General features: G+C 44.9%; 1 protein-coding gene across 1 annotated transcript in view; it reads right to left on the bottom strand.

Annotated features, from left to right (window-relative positions):
- The window catches only part of PDGFB (platelet derived growth factor subunit B), a 44,554-nt gene that overhangs the window by 15,019 nt on the left and 9,626 nt on the right, over nucleotides 1-19,909 (bottom strand). The window contains exons 2-3 of the mRNA XM_015419190.1: nucleotides 17,136-18,162; nucleotides 881-977 (exon numbers count right to left, since the gene is read on the bottom strand). Of these exons, the coding sequence (XP_015274676.1) occupies nucleotides 881-977; nucleotides 17,136-17,225 (187 nt within the window). The 5' untranslated portion in view covers nucleotides 17,226-18,162. The remainder of the gene's footprint in view (nucleotides 1-880; nucleotides 978-17,135; nucleotides 18,163-19,909) is intronic.

Below are 19,909 nucleotides of genomic sequence, written 5' to 3'. Positions count from 1 at the left end.
GGTAAACTTTCTCAGAAACCGCAAACAGGCAGATGAAAGTTTCAATGGCTACGAGCCATGGCTTCGCAGCCCCCACCCATGACCTCTTCCCTCTACCCCCCACAATGTTCTCATGTGTCTTTCTTTTTTCCACCATCATTCCTGCCAAAAATAACCCCTGTAAAGAGATGTCAACTTTGGCCACTATGTGAATCCTTATTTTGTTTAATCAGGCAGGGGCTGTTTTGAACATTAAAGGACCAGCAGCTACATGGGATGAGTACCAGACATGACACCTCTGTAAGTCTTTTTTGCACTGAAAGTATTCTGTGCGTACATGTGGTGGAGAATGAGAGCCAAATCCAGTTCCTGCTGCATGTACACGAGCAGGTACACATGGTGAAGACAGCACTATCCTTTTTGCATCTGCTCACCCATGCACTCAACCATGCCATTTCTTGCTGTTCCCATTACCAGCTCCAATCATTTCCCAGGAGATGCTCTGGGCATTTCTCCAGGCACATACCAGTCTTTTTTGCCCTTTGCACTATTCAAAACCAGGCCTATGCAAACTGATCACCTAGAACAGGCATAGGAAATAGAAGCAGGCCATACCCAACCCACTGAATCCCCCCCCCCCAATACTTTTCTCCCAGAATAGTTGGCCTGTGCGCAAGTGTTGGTCTCACACATGAGATCTGTGGGTCGGGATGGACTTTGGTCAAAAGCTACAGCTTGCGGATTTTTTGCCCAAATCTAGAGAAAAGCATTCTCTTCCTTCGAGTGAACTCCAATAATACAGCATCTCTTGTTAGAATGCATGTGTATTTGTTTTCTCATCTTACTGTTGCTTTTGCTTGGATTTTAAGGAAGAGGAACATTCTGTTGTGAGGAGATTTACCTACGGAGTCTATCTGCAGGACCCGCCGAAGGTCACTGATGGAGCGCACCGAGCTGTCACTCAACATTTCATAAATCTCTTCAGGGATGGGGTCTCCCTGCCAGACAATAAAGAGAGAGAGAGAGAGAGAGAGAGAGAGATTAAATGTAAAATAAGTCCCATATGCTAGTTCTGCACCAGCTGCGTGAGATTTATGGCAGGGGAGGGGCTAGTGGACAACCAGCCAGCACAACAGCAAGACAAAATGTGTACAGGAGCATTCCACTGCCAAAGTATGGGATTGGAAACCTGAGAAGCTCGATGGTCCATGAGAGACTCTCTCATTCCTGGTCCACAGAATGCAAGCTATGACACTTGATGACCCTCAGGACTGCACACACCAAAGAAAGCTGAAGACACGGCTAATAGGCAGATCTTGGGGACTGCTTGAGAGAGCAGGCTGCTGTGACACACGCATGGTCTGGGAAAGCTTTGAAAAGGCTTCCAAAGAAAACACAGGCTTCTCTGATATCAAGCTAGAATGTAGAACGGAGTTTGAAGGTGTTCCCTAGGTTTGTTCGTTTGCTCATTTTATAATGTTGATCCATTATACCGAGAACCTGAACACTGTTAAAATACTGGGAACAAGGAAAGGGATACCGGACTTGTTTTTGATAACCTGTTTTTTTCTTTGTCAACAGAAGTGCAATCACTGCAACTCACATTAAACTATAAGGAGGGATTTTAAAACAAACAAACACACTTTTTATAGGCGATTTTTAACCAAATCAACAAACCTGCATTCTTGAGTCCCTCAAGATAGAGGCAGAAAATTACATAGTACCTGCAGACATGTGTATGATTTTTAAAAGGCAAGCAGCTTCAGGCAAAGGTGACTGAGAGCAGAAACATGGGGGACCATTTATGCCTTTTTTCTTACTCACCTTTTCCTCCTCCAGGTTATCTCTCTCACAAACTGCTATTCCCTCTCCATAGAATTCAAAACAGGCAAACACATATTTGAATTCCCAAGGAACAGGGATGGAAAACCAATGTGGAACCTTCCTTCCTACTCACTGATTTTACAATGCCCATTGCCTCTTCCTAAAGCTACATTTCTAAAAAAACAAACAGCTCCAAATGATGAGTTTGTGCTTAATGCGCACTGAGCCCCCAAAGGCTACTATACATATGCAGATTTTTCAAGAAGAGGTCACCTACATTCAACCAGTACAGGAGTTACTGCTTCCATGGGCTGGCTGCGGTTGCTGAAATACATGGCACAATAAATTCTAGGGCAGGCTGGGGCCATTTGGGACATATTAACATGCCACTAGTAATTTTTTTGCCATTCAACAGTTTTCAACTGTGTCTCACTACAAGGAAGCTCTCTCTCTCTCTCTCTTTCCTCCTTCCCAAGCACTGCAGAAGGGGTGTGAAGGAACATGGTATTACTAAAGACAGCTGGCACGGAGGGGTAAAAAAGGACACAAAATGTAAATTGCAAAGCAACCGATAAGCACTGAAGAAAATCCCATTTTCAAAAGACAGGGCAGTTAACCTTCCTTAAAGTGTTGCATAGTTATGCAATGTTCTGTAATGTTGAAACACTTATCAAAAAGATATTTTCCTCTCTTCATTTTCAAATGGCCAGATATTTTATGCACCACAGGGCATTTCATCCTCCATTCTGGGAGAGAATGTGTGTGTTTGTGCAAATCATAACCTTGTTCCAATGAAGCCAGCATAAATAATGGCAGTGGTTCACATTCGTTTTAAACATAATACTCTAGTTTTAGGAAGCCCGGTTAAAATACAGAGTCTGATCCCACAGGGGATTTCTACAGATAGAAAGGATTCCCATTTCCATCCATGGAGCCGAGCACGACTTTCTCATCTATCCCCTCCTGCAGCAGCAGCCCAAAATGCTGCTCTAGATGGATGGGAGATCCCCAAGAACGGCATCAGGAAGGAGCTGGAGTTCTGCAGCAGGAGTGGGTAACTGACTAAAGCTCTTTCTCCCCTTCCACCTGTAGAAATTATCTGCGAGATCCAAGCTACCCTCCTGGTTTATTTGTTCTTTAACAGAAGAGGTAAAGAAGGCACCCGCTGAGCTATAACTAAGATTATCATCAAAGGGAAGAGATCCCACTACCCACCATATATATTTGCATATACAGATTCAAATATAGGAATCCACCAGCAAGCTCTCCTGCACAAAACTCAACTGAACCTAACAGGCTCCCAATCAGATGATGACAATGTTTTTAACAAACCTGGTCATTTAAGTAGATTTTATGCAGGAGAAGTTCCTGGCTGATTACACCCATTGTCAGCAAAACAAAACACGCTGTATCCAAGTAACAACTTTTAATTAAAATATGCACTGGGCTCATTTTAGTCTTCAAACACACATACAGTGGGGGGAGGCTGTCAGAAGCCCAGACCTGCCCTTTTAATGTTGTATCAACCTAAAGAAGAATATAATACAAAAAATTACCATTCCATAAAACTTTATTCACTACTCATTGTCCTCGCTATTGTCTTACTTAGCTAAGAAAATTGCCCTCAGATGACAGCTGACCTGGGAAACGGATTGCAAAGGCTCTGCTGCTCTAGTCTAGATACATGTCACATGGATTAAATCAGTTTGCACAGTGTTAGAGGACCAAGTTGGACTGATAATTCAGTGCTGAAATAGTACATTTCACTGTATCTATTTGGATATGACTGCCTTCCCTTTCCACTGCTATCCTATCCTGGCTTGTCCAAATGGAGCAGTAGATCTGGAAAGGAATACATTATCATATAGTTCATCTTATTCTATGAGGCATGATCCTCCATAAACCTGCCCCAATGCCAGCAATACCAGAAGTTGTTGTTGCAGAACAGCCCTCCACCATCAGCTCTTGCTTATGCCATGTATCTTAACATACAGAACTTAGCCATGATGAGAGGAAAAGGTGGGCTGTAGGGTTGCCAGCTCCAGGCTGGGAAATACCTAAATATTTTAGGGGTGGAGCTTAAAGAGAAGGGCAGGGTTTGGGGAGGGACTTCAATGGGGATTCAGATTAACATTTCAGCAGGTGCAAAGATTCTGCCTGTGGAGTGTGCCCATCCCACATTCCCCCCCTCATGGCAGCCACAAATGTCCCTGAAATTATGTTCCTAGGGAACAGGTGACTCCTGGGAATGGGATTCCAGGGATATTTTGGACTGCTGCAGCAGGCAAAAAAAAAAAAGCTGCACTCCACAGGTAGAAGTCCTTGCACTCACAAAAACATGGTTTGGAACCTAGTTGGAGATTTGGGGGGTGGAGTCTGGGGAGGGCATGGTTTGGGGAGGAAAGGGACCTCAGTGGGCTCTAATGCCATAGAATCCACCCTCCAAAGTGGACATTTTCTCCTGGTGAACTGATCTCTGTCTCCTGAAGATCGGTTGTAATCCCAGGAGATCTCCAGCCACCATCTGGAGGCTGGCAACCCTAGTGGGGTGCCAATGGGTACAGAAATAAAGACAAGCAAACTCAGGGTCATTTTCAAACCATGGCTAGACTGCAGTGCATTCCAGGCAGCACATACTTTTGCCAAGCATTCAGGCTGCTTAATACAACACAAGGGCTCCGGGTTAGCCCCTGTCCTCCCTACAAGACAGAAGCCTTTTCATCTTTTTGACCAGACTTCCAGGAAGTTTTCCAGAAAAAGGTCCATCCTTGTTTAGGTACTGAGAAAATTTCTATGCCTCATCTCCAATGAACCTGCAGCTTATGAAATAAAACATAATCAAAACATAAAACAGTAAAGCTTTTTAACGATTAAAAACTCAGCACTGAGAAACATTATTAAGGTTGGCTTAGCAATGGTTTTTGGTCCAATGCTAGACCTCCTACACTCTGTCTCATTTTGATAATCCTTCGATAACTTTACTGTTATTAGACTCAGGACAACATTCTAACAATAATAGTACTTTACCCAGGTGGGATTCTGAGCAGATAAGCTCAGGATCGAACTGTAAACTACAGCTCCCTAGCTTCTTTGTAACTGGAAATTCAAGAAAACATCAGAAACAGCTACAACAGAAAGGGAAAGCATCAACAATTCAAGATATCAAGATCTAGAGGCCAGACGGAATGTGCGCACAACACACTTATATTGGTTTTATAGCAGGCTGGCCTGGAGAGGGAAAGAAGGGAAGTGAGGAAAGCAATTGGCTGAAACATACAGGGCAACTTTTCTTTGGGAGATGGCCAGGGAGATGAGGCCGGAGAGCCAAGTCTGATACAGCTCTCTTTCCCCTGAAGTAGCTGGGCACGCTGCCTAATCAGGCTGCCTTTAGGGGCTGTTCTGAGTCCAAGACTAGGGCTAGTTATTCGACTGTTCTGTAACAAAGGGGACAGAAAGGACCCCGTGTATTTTCTTTGGTCTGTGTTGGCAAATAAGATTATTTGCAATATATTTATGGGTTTGCTTGAATTTCCAGTTACAAAGAAGCTAGGGAACTGCCGTTTACAGTTCAATCCTGAGCATGTCTACTCAGAATCCTACCTGGGGTCTACTCAGTTGGGCTTACTACCAGGAAAGTTTTCTTGGGATTGCACTGCCAGACAGATGCTGAGAACTCTCTGTTGGAGATCCTAGTCCTACCCACAAAGCCATCGTTCCCAGGGTTTCCCAGGGAGAGAGAATGAATATTAAACCAGGATAAGTTTGTTGTGGTATATTTATATGTCCAAAGACTACAAGGACATCTCACTTGGGAATCAAACAGTACAGCCAGTTGAGAAAATGTCAGTTTATGAGCCAGCTCAAATGGATTGGTTTGAGTTTGATATGCAGAGATGAAATCTGCATCTTCTTCCAGTACCCCAGTGTTGTACTGGTATGTTATATCAGGAAAAAATGACTGCTAGCAAAGCTTAAGTGTGTGCAATCCGATAGCAGAACTGATCAATGCAGCCATTTTGAAAGCATTGCACCTGTCAAGAAAAGCATTTGTGCATGAATATCGTAACCACATAGATGACTCTGGATATTTAATCCATGTAGGGAACAGGGTTTCATTTAAAACTTGGGCACCTGCAAGAGCTGGGCAAATGCTGCATGTGTATGCAACTTTGGTGGGGAGGGCACAGTATATCTTTGATAATGGGAGGGTAGAAAACTGTAGGAGGTGTTAGGGATCAACGCTTTTACTGAAGGAATTGCAAAAAAAAATGAGCACGGGAGGCCGACATGATGAGGAACTGATTGTAGGACTAAGCTCTCCCACTCCCTGTTCCGAGAGGTGGGTTCAGGTGCCAAGTTTTTCCTTGTCAGAGATGTTATCAGTTGGACCAAAGCATGTCAACACGCCCAGCTTGTAAAGTTCATTATCCTCTGTCTCACAGAGAGGCGTGTGTGCCTGTGCTACAAAGGCTCTTTATTTTCTCTTTGGACCCAGGTCTAAAGGCACAGGATTGGGCAGTGTGTGCCTACAAGAGAGGGACTTCAAACTGGAATTAAGGGCCTTGTTTTTCTTCTGTCTACACATCTTCACCAGGAAACTGATTCACTCTAAACTGTCCCAGCATGCTGACGTCACAGAACCCAGTTCAGAAGAGGCAGCTTGCTCAGGCTGTTGTACACCCACGTTCCAGACAAGCAGACACACTCAGACTTAATAAGCAAAGATACCCGGTGCAAATCATTAACAATAAACTTAAGCCACCTTCCTCCATGAAATGACGGGGAGAAAGGCAAGAAGCTAATGAGGGGGCGGAGTCTGTCCATAGGCTAATCAAGGAAGCCAGAGTTATTTTATGGCCTGCTTCTACAAAAGTAAGGTTGTATGTCTAGAGCAGGTTAATGATCTCCTTTTAATTGCTCGGTAGATCAAAGAAGACACTTGCCTTGCTGGCTGGCTGTCAAGTGCCTGAGGCCTGGCCTTGCATTGCTGCAAGGCTGAGAATTCCTAGCCCAGTGATTTTTTATATCTCTTTGTCTGCCTTGCCTTCCCAATCTTCCTAAGTGTACAGTATGTACTGGCATGCATAGCCATATGCTCACAAGCCACCTGACGCACACGTACCAGAGCAATCTTTACATACACACACAGCCCTAGCAATTGCCCACAGATCTAGTTGTCAAAAATGGGCGGGGCAGCTATAACAGGATCCAGACCTGGAGTGCGTGTCAAACTCAGAAACCTACAGGCTTAAACTGGGGCTGGGGTACGAACCACAGTAAATAGCAAGTTCTGGTCTCCTGAACAGGCAGACAGCAGGCCAAGCTCCTATACCCAGCCAATCCAGATAGGGTTGCCAGCCTCCAGGTGGGGCCTGGGGATCTCCCGCTTTTACAGCTGATCTCCAGCTGACAAAGATCAGCTCCCCTGGAGAAAAATGGCTGTTTTGGAGGGTGGGCTCTATGACATCGTACCATGCTGAGGCCCCTCCCCAAACCCCGCCCTCTCCTGGATCCACCCCCAAAGCCTCCAGGTATTTTCCAACCCAGTCCTGGCAACCCTAAATCCAGAAGCCTGGGCTGCCTGACAGTCATAGCTAGGGGTCGATGCTGCATATCCACATTCCCTTTGGAGACTTGAAAGAAGCACCATGGCCTGAGCAGACATACCTCTGGCTATTGTACTGACCAGGAGGTTCCCATTCCCAATTCAAGCCCTGATTCCCTGACATGGGTATACATGACAGAAATGGAAGACATATACTGTGCTGGGCAACTACTATGGAGGAGAGAGATAGCCACTTTTCTGCTTAGCCATTGTTCATATAGCTCCAGATTAGTATGCAAAACCATAACGTATCTGGTTTGTACTGGGGCTGCCGTAACAGGGGGAGACAGAGGGGGGGTTGATGGCTTTTTTCAGTAGGGTTGCCAGGGCCCTCACCGTCATGGCGGGGGGGATTTTGGGGGTGTTCCAGGGTGGGCAGGACATCATTGGGCAACGTCCCGACGTGATGACAACACCCAGAAGTGACATCATCACGTAAGTGACATCACACACAATGCTCTGGTTCGGGGACAAAACCTCTATGGTTTTTTTTGCTTCAAAACCATAGGGTTTGCCCAAAAACTAGAGCATCACACGCAATGTCACCAACATGATGATGCCAGCCTCCATGTGGGACCCCCTGGAAATAGAGGCAACAGAGATCGGTTCCCCTGGACAAATGGATGCTTTGGAGAGTGGAGTCTGTGGCACTGTACCCCAATGACATCTCTGTCCTCCCCAGGCTCCATCCCCAGATCTTCAGGGGTTTTCCCAACCCGGATCTGGCCAGGTGGGACTTAGCAACCCTATTTGGGAGTGAGGTTTCCCCCATCGGCCAGCTGGCTGGGGACAGATCACAGCCCCCAAAAGCGGGGCACCCCCCCCCGCCCCACCAGCGGGACTTGGGGGCTGGCAGCCCTATTTTCCAGGGCTGTTTTGGCCTTTGAGGGATTATTCATTTGGACCAGGCCTAGCAGCAACCACTGGGCAATTTGCTACCATGTAACTTGCATGACTAACCCAGGCCTGGCTGCTTCCTACTATTCAACAGCAGCCACCCCAGTAGACCCACTATTGCATACTGGTTAGAGTTTCAGACTAGAGCCTGAGAGACCAGGGCTCAAATCTGCACTCTGCCATGGAAGCTTACTGCGTGGCCTTGGGCTAGTCACTCTCTCTCTCTCAGCCTAACCTACTTTATAGGATGGTTGTGAGGATAATTTGGAGGAGGGGAGAATTGTGTAAGCTGCTTTGGCTCCTACTGGGGAGAAAGGGGGGTATAAATGAAGTTAATAAATATAGCCAAAGATGGGGGCAGATGAAATGCAGGTCTGTGGACAGGAAGAAGAGGAGCAAGCAGGGGAAAGTGAGATATGGAGGGAAAGGAAATAAGTGTGGGGAGGGGAATACATGGGAAAGAGAAGTACCCCCTGCAAATCCTTGAGGGTTGGTTCCTTACCATGTGACTTGGCCTGGTGGCTATCACCACTGCACAACTGATCCATAGTTTTCTGCACTGAGGCTGTTGGGGGAGGGAAGGAGCTGAAGACAAAGGGAAGATACAGGCAGGTTGGCTGATGGGTGGGAAGGAACAAAGGAAGCAGGAAAAAGAGGGGAGGCTATGGGGGCTGCCAAGGAAGGAAAGGAGAAAATAGTGGAGGAAAGGAAAATGAGATGCCCCTTGCAAGTCCTTATGTGTCCCGTGCTTGTATTATTATAACCCCTCCAATTCTAGGACAGCCACAGATCTCTATCCCATTCACCCAAATTCTTTTATACAACATCAGCTATTTCAGTCCTGCAATAATTTCCCCACAGACTCACCTTTCTCATGCTACCTGATCTCTAACCTGTAGGCTCTGATAAAAAGTATAGATAAACCTTGTTACTTCACTGTGCTCTTTCCCCATTTCACATTTCTAATGTGATGATCAAAGGATAGTGCCTGACAAGCAATAGTGAGGTAGGGAGAAAAAAGGGAAGATGTCTCCTGTTGTATTTAGTTGTTAATTCTGGATTCACACAGAGTACCATGTTCTTGCAATGGCAGATGAGGAAGAATGAAAGATCTCCTGATCCGAAAAAAAATGAAGGAAAGGCTCTAATCTTCCTCTCCTAAATTTTATCTCAAGTGAATCACAGCAGACTATGGAATTCTTGGGTCAGGTTATTATTGAAGTGACATAGAAAAAGAGCTAGGTGAAGAGTCATAACGTACAGCAATTTTTTTACCCCTCAAGGGACCTTATCAAGAACATTTTGACTTTTGAGCAGGTCCTAACTCCCATTTTTGGAATCCATCCTGTTCCTTGTGCTACTCTATCGCCCCATTAAAATTTTAGCGAGGGGTGGATTCTAATTAAATCAACACATTCTCTTTTTTCAAATAAACTGCTAGAGCTAAGTGGGGTGTTTTTTGAAGAACAATAATCTAGAAGAAAATACTACCCAGGTTTCATTTGCCCAGCGTGCCAAATTGATACCATCACTACCACCAACCTGGCAGGCCACCCACAAGGTCCCAGCCAACCCTTGGGGAAATCTGTGCCTTGCAGCAATTAACTGTTAATGGCTCTGTGTTGTATCAGGGTGGGGTGCATACTGCACACCTGGAGGACAGGGAGAGCAAAGCAAAAAAATTAAAGATGTTGCTCTTTCTCATGCTGTGCTTGGGGGTGGTGGTGGGGAAACACCGCGACATTCCTCAGCATGGAGTAACAGAGACGAGTCCCAGCAGAACCAGAGCAAGAGATACAGCAAGACGACTTAACCCCAGGGGCCACCGATTCCATGGCTGGGAAAATGCCATTAACTGCTCTGTTGCCACAGCCAGAAAAGGGCAGCCACCAGCCTGAACAAAACGGTTTCTGACTCTCATGTGGCATTCCAGTCCCTTGAAATCTCTTCTTCATTAGCAAAGAAAAGCTGGATTTTATATATTAGGGCACTGCAGTTTCAATTCTTCCACTAGTCATATCACAGTTGTAAAAATATACTCATACTAGTCCCTATATTAATATAATATATATTCATATTACCCCTTAGACTGTAGTTTGTATATTTATGTTTAGCTCATGGTAACTAAATTAACACACAAATTATAGTTGATCTAAAAAAGGCGAAACCAGATTTTCTTAGTATTTCTTACCAGCCACAGTTTACCTTTTACATTTTAACCACCCCCCAATATGCAGTTTCCAAGAAAAAAAGCTGAGTGTGGGATTTCCCTAGTACTATGATGTACATGGATGAGTCAAGGAAACAACGTAACAGTCATTATCTCCTGGACCCATACATCAGCTGACTGGAGAGTCATGCTTGGAGGCAGCCATGTTTATGCATTCGGGGAGGGCGGGATACAAATCCAAATAAATAAATGCATTGCTTTGCCATTTCCAGTGTCTTATCTTAGCATAATCAGCGCTATCTAATTGCTCCAATACTTTCATTCATTAGAAAATTGGGTCCAAAAGGGCCACCCAATAGGGTATGCAAAACCAAATTCACATCTACCTAGCCGGACTACTAGAACAATACTTTGCCCCTTCACTAAACAAGTACACAGAACTCTTTGTCTTTTAATCACTGCAGCACAAGAGATGCAGAATTTGCCTGCAGTGTGTTGGTGAAAAGTGCCATCAAATCACAGTCGGCTTATGGTGACCCTGTAGGATTTGCAAGGCAAGAATACTATGAAAAGATTAAGAAGAATCTGGATTAGGGAAAAATCCAGACAGGAGGGGCAGCACTGTTTGGAATCCTTGCTCAAAAGCAAACACCTTCCTCCTACCTCCCTTGCATATCAAAAGTCTTTGGAATAACTGTTGGGCATTCAGGCAGGAATGTCAACAAGGCAAGCAAGCTCCCCAGATCCTCATTCAGTGATGCAAAACTACACTTCTTACTCTCCACTCTGAGATGACACAGGGAACAATTTCCCATTTGTAGCTGATGAAGGAGGAAGAGGAGGAGGAGGAGGAAAGATTGGATTTATACCCCCCCCTTTCACTCGGAGTCTCAGAGCAGCTTACAAACTCCTTTCCCTTCCCCTCCCCACAACAGACACCCTGTGAGGTAGGCGGGGCTGAGAGAGCTCTGAGAGAACTGCCCTTGAGAGAACAGCTCTGACAGAACTATGGTTTGCCCAAGGTCATCCAGCAGTTGCAAGCAGAGGAGTGGGGAATCAAACCCAGTTCTCCCAGATTAGAGGCTGCGCACTGAACCACTACACCAAACTGGCTCTCATGTGGTACACCCAGTGTCCTGCCACTGAGAAATGAATGAGTGACCAGCTACAGGCTGATAGTGAACAGCAAGATCAACAGAATCAAAGCTTCAGAGACCAGACCTGAGAAGACCCCCCCCCCCCACACACACACAGCATACTGAATGGAACCAGGGATTTCCTAGCTGGCAGATGCCATATTCAGATAGAGGATATAAACTAGGAACATCCTGCCAGGGGTTGGAATTTCTGCAATCTAATCCCAGATTGAAGTGACAATACAGCATGCGTGCAAGAGCACGTGCATGTACGTGCTGGGGGACGAGTACACCAAGCATGAGAAGACCAAGTGACATTGCGCGCATTTCCTTCCAAGCACAGATTACAGGAGTGGCCAAGGAAAGAAAATGTTTACTGTTTAAGGAAGAAATATAATTGGCCACATGTATACAAACCAACCACTAAGTAGCCCACATCTCCAACTGCTTCCCTTTATGACCTGGGTAATAATAGGACAAGCTACCGGAAGGAAGGCTTCACACACACCCACTCTCCTGCGGCTGCACAGGCACTGACCAAACTGAGGAACAGAAAAGAATGATGTCAACTTGGTGGGAGTTTTAAGGGAATGTCCCAGACCCACCTCCTCCCTCAATTGTTTTTTATCCATCAATATCACATTCCCACTAGATGGGATAAGTTACTGGGGTGGTGCTAAAAGTCTTGTGCACCGGCCTAACTTCTGTGTAGCACACCCAATGGAATTCCCACAAGTTTGTGAAGCACAGACTGAAAACCTTCCCTAGGTAACACTGGAGGAAAAGTATACAAACACCTAAATGCATTCATGCACGCACCGTAGCATTGTATAGATGCAATCGGCTCTCTGGTTTAAATATCATAGAACTGAGGGAACCCCCTACTAGTCATCTCACTTACAGTTCCCTGAAGTCAATGGGCTCAGAATGCCACCAACAGTGACCAAGTAATCAGAGCTCTTCCTGCATTTTGCAGATTTTCCACCCCCAGTAATGTTTTATAGTGAATAATTCCTTCTCTATCGAACATTCATTGAGCTGTAGCCAGACACAGTGGTAAACCATAACAATCTCTTATGTACATAAGTCAAAGAAACAATTGTGCATTACGCACGTCAGAACAACCACCCCGAGGTGATCTAAGATAGATCTTACTTTCTTTGGGATCTTATAGGTTGGTTTAAGTGGCAGCATCTATTCCTACTCTGATAAAACCACTTTATGAACAATATTTGCATTGTTCATTTATGTATGCGAATGAATGCACACGCCTTGAGCAGATATGTTCTCCACATCTATAGATGCTCATTTTAATTTAGGCATCTAATTTTCATTTAATGGTACAGATGTTTGTCTTAATTTAGGAGAACTATCAAGTAGGTATTTGCCATATTATGTAAGCTTGCAATCTCTTTGGGATCAAGATAATTTCTGCTTCACAGCATGGCCCATTCTTTTGTTTGATGATCAGGCAGGCAAACGTTACTTTCTTCAATGACAACTGTATGCTCCTCCAGGCAGGGACTCCGCCTTTATTTGTCTGCTGCAACTGCTTTGACATATTTCAAGGTGATTAAAAATTAGATGCATAAAGTGTGTGCAGATATGAATGAGAAATCAGCCCCTGTGTAACTTTGGGGCTGAAGAGATAGTGTCTTTTAGTGGTGTACATCTCACCATGATGAGCAAAATTCTCTGTTTCCATTAATCAACCTAGGCATCTTTAGGGAAGAGCTCACCTCTAAACCACTAACAAACATATTTGTATTCATGTGCAGATACCCAAATACAACTCATGCACAGCTTTTCCCAAGGAATACTTGTGAGCAATGTTCCCTCTAAGCTGTGGAGTCTTATGAGCAAAAATTCTACGTTGTGAGCTACCAGCGTTAAAGTTGTGAGTGAGTGATTTGGCTACTGCATAAATTAGTTTGCTCTGGAGCCATCTTTCCTGAGCTAAGACAAAAATTTGTGAGCTGGAGGCTAAAAAACTGTGAGCTAGCTCACACTAACTCAGCTTAGAGTGAACACTGCTTGTGAGCAATAAAACAAGATCATGCTCTTAAAGAGAAAGTTGTTATTTATACACATGCAGCTTTCATAACTGACACAGCATGTGTGTTTTGATCAATATGCAAGGATGAAGTGCATAAGAAGCAGTCCGGAGCACAGCTGACACACTCCAAGAAAAGAAATGACCACAGTGCTTCTGTTAACTGAACCAGCTTCTCCTGGGATAATAGTATACTAGGCAAGCTTCTGGATTGTACAGCCAATGGAAATCATCAAAGATAATTTAGCATAAATGACATTTTATTATAGCATTAAAATGCCAGTGACATCTATATAATGAGCTGTAGCAGCTAACAGTGCTAAGGCAGGGGTGTTTTGATTGCATCTCAAACTAGAAAACAGATTCCAGCTTTGCTGGTTTGGCCTCACTACTGGATATACTGGTACAAATGACAGGGAGCATTGTGTAAACTTCTAAAAATTTAATTATCCGTTTCATATACCAGCCTTTCTCCTATGAGCCCAAAGCAACATACAGGGTATTATTATTCCATTGCCAGCCGGAGCTTTTCCTGAATTTGCATTTCCATGCAGAGAAAAGCTTCACCTGCCGAACTTCTGCCGTGGAGCCATTAGGCACAGGAACTTTGCGCGGGGGAGAAGGAAATAAATTACCTTCTCTCCAGAGCAAACAAAATCCTTGTCCGACAAACTAGAGAGGAGGATGCCTGGGAAAGCGACCCGAGAGGTGCGTGGAGGGTACGGATTCCCGCCGCGAGGATACCTCTCGCAGTAGCTGGGCCGCAGGAGAGGCGGGCAGGAGAGGCTGGCACCGTCCGGGGAGCCAACAGAAGGGCACCGCCCTCCTCCAAGGAGGTGAGCTACTGGCGGCCAGGGCGAAGGGGCGGGCGGGCGCCCTGCTGTGCCGACCGCCTGGGGGCGGGCCTTGGAGGGAGGCCGGCGAGCAGACACGTTCATACGCCGAGAACAAAAGAGAGCTTCTTTGCACAGGTTTGTCGGCACAACAGACCTGAGGCGAGCTGCCAGGTTCCTTCTTCCCCCAGACCCGCTCGCGCTTCATTCCTTTCTAAACTGTCCCTGGAAAACCACCACCAGGCCAGCTAGTGCGCAACCCCTCCGGTGAAGCTGCACATGCTCCGAGAGGCTTTCGGTGCCTCAGCGTGGTCCTGCCGGGCCTCTGGTCTCTGGGATCATTTCCTCTCACCTGGTGAGCCTTGGCCCAAAGCACGTTCCGATATGACCCGCTCTCTTGGCTTCTCCCCCTGCTTCCTATTTGGAAAAAGGGCGGCATTGACTCCCACACCGTTTGTTTATGATCGCCCGTACCATGCCCCGAGTTCTCTATAAATAACGTTATTACAGGATTATGGTTCTTCCTGCTCTTCCCCCTTCGGCTTTCTCGCTGCTGCTGCCGCCGCCGCCGCCGCCGCCAGCTCGTGCCAAGGAGGAGCCAAAAAACCAACCCCACTTGATTTCACCCGTTCCTCCCTTACAACTAGGCATTTCCAGACAGTCTCTTTTGCCTTTCTGGCCTGGTTCTCCCCCTCCAGAGATGCTCTTCGTGTTCTGCACATATTCGCGCGCATAGGAGGGCCGTAGGGTTTTGAGGCATAATTGAGCTCCGTGTACCTCTATGCTTATTAACTCGGACTATTAATTATCTATGCCTCGCTCTGTATTCATAGATGTAATTTGGAATCCCCACCAAACATAAACCAGAATGGGTTTTTCTGGTGGTGGTGGTGACACTTATCACCGCTAAAAATGATCAAGGTGGTTATGATTTTAAAGGCAATCAAGCGGCATTAGATGAACTTGAGTAGGCATCTCAAAGTAGAGTTATGTTAAAACTCTCTTTGACCCTTCCCCCTTACTTGGTATACATCAAGAAGGGCAGCGTGGTTTTGGTTCCTAGAGGGCATAAGGTACAGAGTCAGATACCCTGTTGGGGTAAATGACTAGTCTCAATTGAAGTTCATGGGGGAAAGCACTCAGCCAGTGGAAACTGAATCATAACCCCATGCAAGCTGATGGGTTGGAATTCCCATAAAGGAACATTGTTTCTCAGACATTACGTGGTATAAATCATAGTGACTTTGCTGAAAATAATGAATTCCCCAACTTCTCAGGGAGTAAAACCAAAATGAGACATTTCAATAAATGGGATTAAAATTGGTACTGGTGAGAGGAGGTGTAAACTTTCCCTCCCCGTGATGAATGTGGAGGTGGCAGGCACAGTCTTTAAAATCAATGGGAAATAAGAGCTGTAGCCCTTTAAGAACCCCTCCCCAGTCCCAGTCTCTGCAATCTTTCCCAGTCCTTCCTCCTAGGCATTTGTTTGGAACTGATACAGGATCTCTTCTGCGGCAGTTTCAACTTGGAACAGCTGGGAAACTATGGTCTCCGTTACCAACCCCTGGTTGGAATTCAGCTGCCAGCCAAAACTGTAATATTCAGCTCCCTTTAGCCTGACCTCCCTTCGTGGGAGAGAGAGTGTTCTCTCTGCGCTCTTCCATTCAGACTTACTCCCCCAGGCATCATAATATATACTGCAGAGCCCTCCATTAACTACCAGAGATTCTCCCACCCTCATTGCAGCAAGTAGCTGGGCTGAATTCCCAGGTAGGCTTGTCTGATTTCATCAAAGCCTTCGCAGTGATTCTCTGGGGCAAATCCAGTATGGCATTTGAATATGTTTTGTGGAAAAGTTTCCTTGCCTTTTGGGAGCCTACTAAAAAGCCCTAAGGTGTCAACTCATTAGCCACCAAGGTAGGATGCAAAAGACCTACAACACAACATCCTTTACCTGAGTTGTTGGGGGGAAGCATCCAAAATGCTGGAATAACAGCTACTTATAGAAGGGTGTAATTTGTGTATGATCATATTGATGTTAGGAGCACGGGGGTGAATGAGATAATTGGAAGATCTGGTTTGCATAATTAAGGTTCTACAATGCCTAACTACCAGGTAGAGAGTTAAAAGCATATGCCTGCTTTTCTGCACAAGTTGCCCCAGGAATGCAAAATGTTAAAAGGACTGCATTTGCTCAGACTGGAAGGAAGCTTCAAGACAGAACTGAATCATCTTTTTGTTTGGCTGGTAGTCACATTAAGAGTACATTCCTTTGCATGTTTACTAGAGAATAATTCTCCTTGAATTTATTGGCACTTCCAAGTATCTGTGCATAGAATTATGCTATAAGACTGTAATCCTTAACAAACTCAAAAGGAAGTCAACTTGGCTAGACTTAATGATTTACTTAAATGTAAATGGGTTAGAGTCATGGTGAAAATAGTAGTTTCGCAAATCTAACTCTTCTCTTAAAAATGAATAACGTAGTCCAGAAATGTCCTAACTCCTTTGCATATATATATTGTTGATATGGGCCTACATAGAGTATTCTCTTACTTACTGAATTTTTTAAATCGCCCCTCTGAGTTTTACAGGTAGATTTTCCCCCCTTGTTAAGGAAATACAATAAAGTACTCACCTTCGTGCTGATGAGCGGCAGGTACCAGAGAGACAGGAAGAGCACTCCAAAATTCATGCCGATTCCAATCCCCAGAAGTTCCAGACACATTGAAGGAGAGTCTTTTAAAAGAAATAGAATCCCCACACTGTAGGCACAGAGATGAGAGGGAAAAGTCTCTGCCTAGAGCCTGCCCTGTTTTTCATGCACTGGGGTTTCTGTGCTTTTTCATTTCTCCCCTCTAAACTCTTCTTCTTCACCCCCCCAAAATCATGTAGTCTTGAAGTTTTTTTCAGGGGCAGAAATAATTACTGATTACTATTCTATCTCCTTGTTAGAGGAGGAAAAGTATCTGAAAAATAAAATGGAGAAACATCCCCATTAAAAAAATTGCACATCCAGAATGGGTGTCTGAGCCACCCCCACCCCCAGTACTTCACTATAAGAAGTCCTTCAGCATTTCCTTTGATTTGGCAGGCCACATGAAATCAGACCTTCTCTAAGGAAGAAAAAAGTGTCTGTTGGCAAAAGCAAAAACTGCAGTATTCCTCAGAAATTGTTAAATATCAAAAGTTAAAATTTATCTGGGAGAACTGAAGTCTTCACGTCTTCCCTTCTTTCTTGTTTGACTTCTTTTAAAACACTCCCCCCCCCCTTGAGTTTCAAATCTTCCTCTTTTCAGTCAGATGCCTGATTGAGGTTTCTTTCCAAGTAGCTTAGGTTGGGTAAAAGTTTGAGGCTGGACTTGGTATGTTTGTGGACAGGTGAGCAAATGGCTCTAGTGGAGCTTGCTCGCGTAGGCATTCAAGTCTTGCTAAGTCTCAGGCTGGAGTTGCTGCTGCTGCTGCTGCTGCTACTGCCGCCGCCGCTGGTCTGTTTCAGCAGTGAAAAGGTAAGCTGAAGTGGGAGGAGAGACAGCACCAGGGAGAGAGCCAGTTTGGGTCTTGATTTTTAGTTTGCAAGAAAATAAGGTGTCACCCTTTCAGTTGTTCCTTCTTTTAAAGGAGAAGAGGAGGGGGTGGAGACAGCTAGCAGTAACTCCTCTTGGCTGTGAATCAAAGTGAAAGGAAAAAAATAAGACAGGATTCAGAACTCAACAGAATTTTTTTTTTTTAGAAAAACAAAACAACCTCCAATAACAAACAGTGTGAATGCCACATCACTGATACCAAAGGGAAGAACCTGGGAAAATATATTCCTTCAGGACGGAATGATAAAGGGATGGTAGCTCATCCCTTTGTTCTGTTTTTGGCTCTTAATATTCTCTCGACTTTTTTCTTTTTTGAGACAAGATTAATTTGTGTTAATTTAGTTCTGTCACCTCTGTGGTTCAGAAGGGAGATGGAGGTTTTTAATATCTTTGATCTATCTGCATATGCAGAAGAGAGCCAAATAAATATAAAAGCTGTTACAACAGGATCCATAGAGGGGTTGGCGCTTAGTGTTGCTTTCAGTGCTAGAAGGCATTCCGTTGCATAGTAATTTCCACAATAAACACCCAAGCTTTGGAAAGTTGAGCCAGCAGATATTTGCTGAGGGAAGTTGGGGCAATTAGTTAACAGGTGAGAGCAAGACATAGTTATCATTTTCTATTAAAATAACAACAGTTTCCCCACCTAAATGTATCCTGTTGGAGCTACATTTATGGCAAAGTTTGCCCTACCCACATTCTGGATCAATGGATATGGAAGTTGTAAAAGATGTTTGAAGATGCCCATCCCTCTGGTTTCTTCCCAGTCACACCCCTAAGTCCAAAATACATTTGAAAAAAAACACACCCATATCCTTCTCTGCTGTTTCCATGTTTCAGAGGTATAAAGCTACTTTTCTGTCAGGCCATTGGACCATCTGGCTCATTATTGTCTACTCCAACAGGCAATAGGTAGCTACCTATATTCCTTTTAGCTGAAGATGTTAGCCATTAAACCTAAGATCTTATCTATGTAAAGTATATAATACTCTTATCTGTGTTGTGGTCCATGTTGTGACCCCTCTTCATGTGAGACCCGTGGCACTTGCGGCCATTTTCTAGACCCTTCTCCATGTCTGAGAAGAGCTGTTCTATGGCTACAGTTTGTTGTTCCTGTAGATTAAATAGGCAAGAGTTGGATTTAAAAGTTTAGGGACTATTGAAGAATGAGGAGGATACGGGAAGGGCAGAATCAGAAAGGGAAAGAAAATAGGTGGTGGTGCAGTTATAAAAGAGGTATGTGGACGTTAGGCCAGTGTACTCTGTGTACACTTACTACATGTTTGGATACTCAAATGCTGTTTCTGCATGGGGGTGGGAAAAGCCTTTCCCGCTGTGGAAACTACAGCAAGCTGTTACAACTGGATCCATAGAGGGGTTGGTGCTTGATGTTGCTTTCAGTACTAGAAGGCATTCCGTTGCATAGTAATTTCCACAGTGTAATAAATATCCATCTCTTTGTCTTGTGAGAACAGAAGTGGCAATGTGACAAGAATGTTGCCAAGTTCCCCTTCTGGTGGCCCAGCACTCAGCCTTCACAGCTGAGCTGCGGTTCTCAAGGCACTGCAGCTCAAGTTGTGAATTTGAAGGAGGGAGAGCGAAACAGAGCAAAACAGAACTCAACACCGCCATTTTGAATTCTGCAATCCTCTCTGGGCTGACTGCAGGTACAGCTTCCACATGGAGGCTCTTCCTACAGCTTCCCTACCGTTTTGTCTTTTCAACCCACACAGAGGAGGATTTTCCTGTGTTCTAGCTTGAAGGAAAGAGCTGGAGGGACACACACATTGTACCCAGAAACAGCATGACATCTTGTCGAAGCTCC

This window comes from Gekko japonicus, unplaced genomic scaffold, assembly GCF_001447785.1.
Source record: "Gekko japonicus isolate JY-2015 unplaced genomic scaffold, Gekko_japonicus_V1.1 scaffold37, whole genome shotgun sequence".
NCBI lineage: Eukaryota > Metazoa > Chordata > Lepidosauria > Squamata > Gekkonidae > Gekko > Gekko japonicus.
Note: the sequence above shows the minus strand (reverse complement) of the source record. Positions and strands in the feature narration are given on the sequence as shown.